General features: G+C 38.7%; 1 protein-coding gene across 4 annotated transcripts in view; it reads right to left on the reverse strand.

Moving 5' to 3' along the window:
- Positions 1-9,201, reverse strand: part of CPM (carboxypeptidase M) — a 92,579-nt gene that overhangs the window by 13,619 nt on the left and 69,759 nt on the right. For 3 of the 4 annotated variants that reach the window (XM_077913775.1, XM_077913776.1, XM_077913778.1), the window contains one exon: positions 6,668-8,756. The exons of the other annotated variant lie outside the window; for it this stretch is intronic. In XM_077913775.1, the coding sequence (XP_077769901.1) occupies positions 8,514-8,756 (243 nt within the window). In that variant the 3' untranslated portion in view covers positions 6,668-8,513. Of the gene's footprint in view, positions 1-6,667; positions 8,757-9,201 lie in introns of those variants that run through there. 4 annotated transcript variants of the gene reach the window in all.

Genomic DNA, 9,201 nt, shown 5'->3' on the forward strand with positions numbered 1-9,201 from the left:
AAGTTTAGTAGGGCCATGAAATGCTGTTTTCTCTCTCCTGTTCCACTTGTGTTATCACATGGCAGGTTGGTTTCTCAAGAAGTGATGATGAATGTTCTGGAAGGGATGTAACTGGGCCAGGGAGGGGAGATAGAGCTAAGCACCCTGCTACTTGTCAGCATGAAAAGCCCTTTGTAATTTTCTGTAATTTCTCTGCATCATCTGTGAAGCTAAATTCCATGAGGCCAACAACCTCTTTTTGATTCTGACACTGACATATAGGTGATCAATAAGAATTTATTGAGTGAATCTCAAAGCATTGGGACCTATCTTGAAGCGGACTTAAAAGCAGGAGTCTGTGGGCTCTAAAGCCAGACCAGGGTTAGCTGTTGGCATCATTTCGTTCACTTTCATTTTTAATGAAGGTTTTAAAGGTACTGATTAGTGTGTCGTATGTAGACATCTGTTGGTTGAGGGTGGTAACTGCAAGCTGTCATGGCATGGAGGAAGGTTCATAGTTGCACTTGCTGTTTGGATTTTGAACTGGGGTTTGATTTCGTCTTTACAAAAAAGTATCTTCAGCTTAAAAATTACCAGCTGTTTAAAAGTTTGTGGCCATATTGTCTACCATACAGAGCCAGCTTTCACTTTTATATGGTAGGGAATTTTTGACATTTACAAATACTGCTTTGTTTATTTATTTAAAAAAGATTTTATTTATTCATTCATGAGACACACACAGAGAGGCAGCGAGAGACAGGCAGAGGGAGAAGCAGGCTCCATGCAGGGAGCCCAATGCAGGACTCCATCTCAGGACCCTGAGACCATGCCCTGAGCCAAAGGCAGATGTTCAACCACTGAGCCCCCCCAGATGCCCCTAGAAATACTGCTTTAAAAAGATAAATAGGGATGCCTGGGTGGCTTAGTCTTTTAAGCATCTGCCTTTGGCTCGGGTCATGGTCCCAGTGTTGTGGGATCAAGCTCTGTGTTCAGTGGGAGTCTGCTTCTGCCCCTGCTGTACTTTCTCTCTCTGTCAAATAAGTAAAATCTTTTAAAATTTTTTTGGAAAAATAGGGATCCCTGGGTGGCGCAGCGGTTTGGCGCTTGCCTTTGGCCCAGGTTGCGATCCTGGGGGCCCGGGATCGAATCCCACGTTGGGCTCCCGGTGCATGGGAGCCTGCTTCTCCCTCTGCCTGTGTCTCTGCTTCTCTCTCTCTCTCTCTGTGTGACTATCTTAATTAAATAAAAATTAAAAAAAAATTTTTTTTTTGGAAAAACAAAGCAGTAGCTCATAAGGTGCTCAGAAGTGTTGAATATGGTGCAGTTATAAAATGGACTGTTAACAGGAACTTGATAAAAAGGCAAAAGAACATAGGAGTAGTCTCAAGTGTAAGCAGATGGGAGACTCTACATGTTCAGTAATTTATTATATGTAATACCTTTGAAATGATGTACTAACCTTCTAGAATAATATTTTGGATAAGAGACTCCTATTGATTATTTTTAGGAGATGATCCTAAAACATGAATTTTTATTCTTTTTTTACAGCTCTTTAAAGATTCTTCTTTAAAAAACTTTTTAAAGTTTTTAAAAATTGATAGATGTGTTCCTGTCATCCTGTTTCAGTTCCACAGATCTGCTTTCAAAATACAGTTATTTGGGGCATCTGGGTGGCTTGTCGGTTGTCTGCCTTTGGCTCAGGTCATGATGCTGGGGTTCTGGGATGGAGCCCCACATAGGGCTTATTGCTCAGCAGGGAGCCTGCTTCTCCCTCTCCTTCCTCCTTCTGCTCTCTCTTAAAATCTTAAAAATATATATATTTATAATGAGATTAACAGTCAACTAATTACAGTAATATTCCGAATTGCAAAATTTCAGCCTTTTTCCTCATTTTTCTGTTCCTGTCATATTGAATGAATTCCATTTAAACATTTCTCAGAAAAAAAAAATAAACCTTTCTCAGTTAAATTTTAGTATTTTTATGTGTTAATTTTGGTTTATACCTTTCCAGGTCACACCCTGTATTAGGCCTTCTTCCAAGATCACAGCACCCCCCCCCCCCCAATTGACTTCACTGCCTTTGGTCTCCCCCATTTTCAGTTCATTTATAGATAATTTACAGGTAGCTTTATGTTACTTCCTTGATTTAAATACAGAAAAAACTTTAATGATTCTATTTCTTGTTGGATGTTATCTCAAATGTTCTGGGTGTTTTAGACTTTTAGACATGAATGTCTATGACACAGCTACTTTCACCATATCCTTAAACTCTTTTGCCACAACAAAGTTCATTTGCATCCTCTCTCATGAGTTATTTTTATCCTAATGGAGTGGGAATGGCTAAATTCAAAATGGTACTTTGTGACCTTAAAGACGAATCTATGGAGCCTATGATACGGTCTTGCAGGTAGTAAAGACTTAAAATGGCAGCTTTTAATAATACTTTTCTGTATCTGTTTATGACCATAACCACTCCAAAATCTAGCTGAAGTAGCCTTGAATTAACTCTTTTTCCCCTTCTATGTTGTCTCAACTGCATTACTGCTAAGTTGTTCACACTTAAATGTATTCATAGGTTGCTTTGTATCTTCTCTGCAAAAGCAGGTTGTAACATCCATTTGTATCTTCTTCCCCGCCAGGTTGCCTACTGTAGCTTATTGAATGCACAGAGGGCATTCAGTAAAGGATGTTGATTGTCAAGGAAAAACAGCTATGGAGTTTTCTCAAATTTACAAGAGGAAAAGACAGTTTTAAAAAACATCCAGAAAAAGTAATCTTAGTCTGCAGTATTGCAATAATTGCAATAAATTACTTCCATGGCAAGAGAAACAGTCTGACAAAACAGTGGTTTTCAAAGGTTTATACAGTATCAGAATTGGTAAACCTTTGCTTAAAACACCCCCTGTATAAAAGTTTTCCCCCTTTTCTCACATTTATTTTGTTCTTTTTAAAGAGGCAAGTGGGAAGACCAAATGTCTTTCTTTAGTTAAGCACTTTGCTAGCCAGCAGTGGAAGCCCTACTCCTACTCCGGGAGTTCTCTGCAGGCATCCTGTAATGGGGGGTGGGTAAGGCCCCTAACAGTGGGGACCCAGCACTCCGGGGAGAGGTTGCTGGTTTAGAGAGCAAAGATGCGATGGAACGCACTCAGTTGTTAAAACACAAACTTGCCATCTTGGTCTTGAAATCCTTCAGTATTCATCCTTCAGAACTTCATGTCTTTGGTCAATAAAGGAAAACGATTTTTAAGTTTAACAGTGTTAATTCAGCACGAACGCTGGAAATTAATAACTACATAGGAGGGGGTAGCAATTACCTATGTAAACTGGTGCCTCTAAAATTTGAGGTTCCATTCTTTATTTGCTTTTCTCTCATAAAAAATAGAAATTGGAAACTTCTAATAGATTCAAAAATGAAGTAGGAAAAACAAAAGCACAGAATTCTGCTATCCAAAGAATGGTCTAATCACTTGTTTTACTCATTTCCCCTACTCTAATATTTAAAAATTTTGTTCATTTTAAAATTGTACCTTGCTTTTGGGGAGAGTGGGGAATAATGGACCCTCTAAAGAGCTGTAAATATTGAAGTCTAGCTAAAATGTTCCAGGGAACTTCTGCCAAAGGGGTTCCTATATATAATGAATTCTTTGGAAAATCAAAAAACTTTTCCCATTTACTGAGTATTTTTTTAAGATTTATTTATGAATGAGACACACAGAGGCAGACAGAGAAGCAGGATCCTATGGGGAGCCCAATGAGGGACTTAATCCCAGAACTCCAGGATCATGCCCTGAACCAAAGGCAGAGGCTCAACTGCTGAGCCACCCAGGTGCCCCACTAAGTTGGGATATTCATTATTTTTTTAGAAATTGGTACCTCTAAGTCATTTTGTACTCAGCCATGTCTTATTTAAACTATTGTATAAAATGTCTCAGAAGGCTAACTGGAGTCCAGCCTCTTTCCTTGGCTAGAAATTTGACATCAGGGGTTTCAGTGATAAGGGTTAAGGGATGTTAATTTTCAAATGCCTACAGAAGGCAAATCTTTTATAACTCTGTGTTTCAAAAGCACTTTTTTAAAAAAAAGATTTATTTATTTATTCACGATAGAACTAGAGAGAGAAAGAGGCAGAGACACAGAAGGAGGGAGAAGCAGGCTCCATGCTGGGAGCCCGATGCGGGACTCGATCCCGGGACTCCAGGACCGTGCCCTGGGCCAAAGGCAGGCGCCAAACCGCTGAGCCACTCAGGGATCCCCTCAAAAGCACTTCGAAGTCAAAATTTAATACTTGGGACAAAAGACTTCTCCCTATACCAGCATTTCCCAAAATGTGTTTGGTAATCAAGGAATCTAAGTTCAGAGGGATGGTCCTAGGTTAAATTATTTAAGGTAATGGTTCTCTGGCTAAATATGTTAAGAATCCTGCATAATTTCTCAGCACTTTTACTTACATTTATACATTAAATACCTTGTGTATTCAACGGTTGCAAAGGTTTTCTTGTTGTTTTTAATCAGAAGGCACATTTTTCATCTGCCATTTCTCTCATGGTACAAAGTGATTTAGGGTGGGCTATATATCATAGCTGCTCTGGAGGGACTGGGTTTTGAAGAGTTGTTGTAATATTATTGCCTCACAAAAAGATCATTAAATTTGGTCTTGTCCAGGCTTTATTTGGTGGTAATCAGTTCTGTGTAGTATGTGGACTTTGTTATATTTGCTTGTTTTTAAGGTAACAGTAATGCAAATAAACAGTATTCATTGCTTATAAGAATATTCTTTATCAAGGATCAGGAGGGGTGCCTGAGTGGCTCAATGGTTAAGCATCTGCCTTTAGCTCAGGTCATGAGCGGGGGTCCTGGGACTGAGCCCTGCATCAGGCTCCCTGCTTGGTGGGGAGTCTGCTTCTCCCTTTTCCTCTGCCCCCACCCCTCCTGTGCACTCTCTCTCTCAAATAAAAATCTGTTTAAAGGAAGGACCAGGAATATTCTAAATTTGCTAAGTTCAGAGGTAGTCATGACCCCTACCCAGTAGGGGTTGTCTTAGACACAACTGTCTTAGACAATTTGTGAACGTTCTTATAGTACAGAAGAAAGTCACTGAGAAAACTTACAAAATCAACTGTAAAACATCTATAAAACACTGTGGAATAGTTCATATGCTAAAGTAGGATAAAATGTTCTCTGAGTGGGAGAGGATCTTATTAGTGATATAATGTAAAGTCTCTAATGAACTCAAACTCTTTTCCTAAACTTTTATTTTACTTACGTATTGTGATGTGGTGTTTGGGTTTTTGGGTTTTTTTTTTTTTTTTTTTTTGGTTCTTCAATAATCATTCTCTCCCCCCTTCTAAAGCCACGAGGAAGATATAAGGGACCTGTCATAAAAAAGACAACCATAATGTCTCTAAACTTCTCGATAAGCAACTGTTGTAATGAGACAATATACTATGCTCATTTTTTCTGGATTCTCTAGGAAAAGATTATTTCCAATCCAGTATCAGATATTATTACTTTCTAAAGCTAGAAGTAACTTCTTACAACAGTTAAAAAAAATTACAAATGCAAATTTGCTTCTGGAACAAAACACAACATTGATTTCTTAGACTTTAAAAAATGCTGAGAAGCTTTTAATATCTCTGATACATGTAACAGCTCAAGTCTGAACATGATAATTAAGCACCAAAATCAAATTGACATTTACCTGTAGAGACTTCACATTTCTCTACAGTACTCCCCTCCATTTAGATTTATTCACGTTAACGTTTATCATAATTTAGATAGATTAAAAAAAAAGTTGTGTTCAGGAGATTCCTTAAACAGTAAATGCCCATCCCAGCTAACCAGTGTTTCAGTTCTCCGGTCAATTCTGTTTGTTATCTGAGGCAAAAGACCTGGTCTTTAAGAAGATATATTATGCTGCCTTCAAAATATTTATGCCACTTAGTGTTAATTATCCTCTCTGCGCCTGGGCAAGCACCAAAAATGACATCAAAATAAGGCATCTTAAACCACAGCTTTTAGATAGTCACAGAAACAGTCAAGCAAGGGTCTTCATTTTACAAGTAAGGAAACTGAACGTGGGATGGGTTTGAACGTGGGGTTCTTGCAAATTTAACTCCCATGTTCTTTTATCTTGTAAAATTTTACCATGTTGTTTTCTCCATAGAAGGAATTTATACCTGAACTTAGAAGCTGAGGAGCATAACCACCATAAGGGAGTAAGAGATAGTAGGAAAGAGGTCATGCAGGGAGATTTGGGGCTCTGGTCTAAGGAGAGTTGGAATTCCGGTTTCTCCCCTTGGACACTGAACTTGGTTGGTGGAGAGTATACTTGAGATTCGGTTATCCTAAACCCTCACTACAAAGTTTACTTCTGAGTACTTTGCTGCAAAATAGGTACCCTGAGCGTGCTCTGTATTAAACTCAGGTTTGGTTTAGATTTAGTTTGGAGATTATTTTGTTTTACTTGTGTCTAAATGATTTTGATAAAATTTCTGATTTTAAAACATTATTTCCTTAAGGAAATTACATTAAGGCTTGTGAACCAGTTCAGATTTTGGTTCATGTCCCTTTGAAAATTGGTATTGTAGAAAAGTTGGGACTCAGACTGATTGAAAAACAAGGCTTGATGATAAATCGAGTTTTCTGTGCTTTATAGCATACCAAAATCATTTTCTGTAATATTAATACATTCATGTATAAATTAGTTTATTTAAATAAAAATGATCCAGATAATTCAAGTTATTACCAGACTTTTATAAGAAATAGGAAGATCACAAATTCTGTTTAGATTAACAAGCATGATTTGTGTGTATGGAATAAGGTTGGCACAGGAATAGCTCCCATTCGTTTGTGGTTCTCACGTACTCATCACGTGCCAAGCCCAGTATAGTTTCGTTTTCAGATCCTAGAGAACTCTCAGTTGAAAGACCCAAGGCAACTTACATTCCATGAGCAATATATAGCACTTAGACATCTGCTTATGAGTTGCTGTTTTTTTGTTTGATGTTTCCCCTCTCAATTCTTAGATAAAATGTTCTAAGATAGGTTAACTCTCATGATAGCAGGTGGAGAACAGTTGCTTCAAGTTGAGTACCAATGGTAGAACTTTTGTTTTCTGATGACAAAAGAAGGTAGCTTGTGTTGTTAACAGGTAACAATACGTTTACTATGAACCTTAGGATAAAGGCAAAGCATAGTAAAAACACTGTATTCAAATTTATTTGTTGAGACATAATTGAAAACTCTTCTGTCAGTGTGACTACTAAGCTGGAGATTGCCAACGCAGAGGCCCTCATCTGACAAAATGACTCAAAGCCCAACACAGCTTGTGGGAGGGACTGGGACTATAGGTTCCTAGAACTCTTTGTTTACTCATTCATTTGGTTTCTACTCTGTCCTGGGCTCTGAAGACATAAACATGAATTTTAAGCAAGTTGATTGTTTTTTGTTTTAAGTAGAACTTCCCAAGTTCTGTGTGGAAGATGGATTTGAAGAGGAGAAGCCTGGGAGCAGAGACCAGTAAAGCTGCTGCAGTGGTGCCGGTGAGCTGTGATGGCCTAAACTTGACAATGTTACTAGCCATGGAGAGAGGGTTTATAATTTATAATATAACACTTAAAATTAACATCAATCTCGAGTGACTGAATATATGGGATGAGGAAAGAGGACAAAGTATCAAGGACGACTCTCAGGTTTCTCGTTTGGTGGTTCAGAGAAAATCTAGGAGGAAAAGCAGCTCCAGGGAGGAAAATATGTTCAATTTCAACATGATGAGTTGAGGTACCTGTGGGTCACATCCAGGTGGATATGTATAGTGAGAAGCTGCACTTGAATTTGAAGCTCAAGCGAGATGCTAGAGCTACACTTTTGGGGGTCATCAGCATGACTGAACTATGGCATCTGCATCTGCAGAAAGGCAGGGACGCCTAATTGACCTGTTGTTTTGGGGCTCTGTAGATAGAACCTTGCCATCCCATTAGGCCCTTATTTTCTTGGGCCACTGAGACCTGGTTGCCTCTTTTCTCTCATATTTCCTTAGAACATTTATGAAATGAAATATTTCAGTCCTATCATCATTTTTCCCCTGTGCTGGGAATGAATTATAAATGGCACCTCCTCTATCTTCACATATAGCACTCATGGCAAGATTTCGGATATAGTAGGTAATCCATGAATGTTCATCTTCATTGCTTATATTCAGCTGGCTCTCTGTGTACAAAATTTGCTTCATATTTTTCTTGCAGAAACTTCTTTCTTGATTCTCAAGTTTTTCTTACAAATTTCTAAGACAACTTCAAGATTAAGTGGACTACTTGAAAGGTCAGTATCTTCCATTCATCAAGATCAAATCATTCCTTTTGTTATCACCACCACATGTTGCTTGTTGTGATTTGAAAACCACTGTTTCTCTTCTCTGGGAAGGGCCATGGAGTTTGTTCAGTCAAGATCCCACAGGGGGAGTTAAGAGTTGCAGTAACCTGGCATGAAATCCCTGATTCCAGGTGATGATGGGGGGTTGTATTTCACATTTTGCTTTATTTGACAAATATGTGAAAGGCAGTCACTAGAAATATGAACAGACCAGGCTTTGTTGCAGCTGAGTGGCTTGGCAAATTCCTATACAGAGGAATCTTAGGACATAAAGGAGTTGATACTGGGATAGAATCCAGTTGCCCTCTGAATGGGAGTAAAATATCCTTTTTAAGAGCACTGAATTTCTCAGATTTTTCTGGAATAACCACCTTTGTGAGGTATGGATCATGTCCAGGGACTGTAACCTGAGAGGAAAACAAAAAAACAATCTGAGTGATTTCAGATGTTTTGTGGTGCCAACACTAAAAACACCGACATCCACCACTAAAACACAGCCTTTATGAGTCACACATAACCATCTGCCCGGCCTCCCAGGCTAGTAACAGCTTTAGGCCTACTCATTGAATGAGTTGTCCAATGCCTGTTGCCCAGAGTTATGAAGTGCAGTAAAGACAGGTCCTTTATCAGGAGATGTAAGCTAAGAGAAGGAACCTGTAGGTTGATTCTCTCATCTTTTTTATGGAGAGCAAAGGTAAAGTTGACTGTTTCCCTTTGTCCCAAGTCTATACTTAATATCCTGATTGGGTATCGAGATTATACGTGGAATTCTGTTCTCAACTTATTCCATTTTCCTTGTAGCTGATCTGAGTGTACAAGTTTATTGCTTCCTCAAAAGGCTTTGATTTTACC

This window comes from Canis aureus, chromosome 11 (genome assembly GCF_053574225.1).
Source record: "Canis aureus isolate CA01 chromosome 11, VMU_Caureus_v.1.0, whole genome shotgun sequence".
NCBI classification, from domain to species: domain Eukaryota; kingdom Metazoa; phylum Chordata; class Mammalia; order Carnivora; family Canidae; genus Canis; species Canis aureus.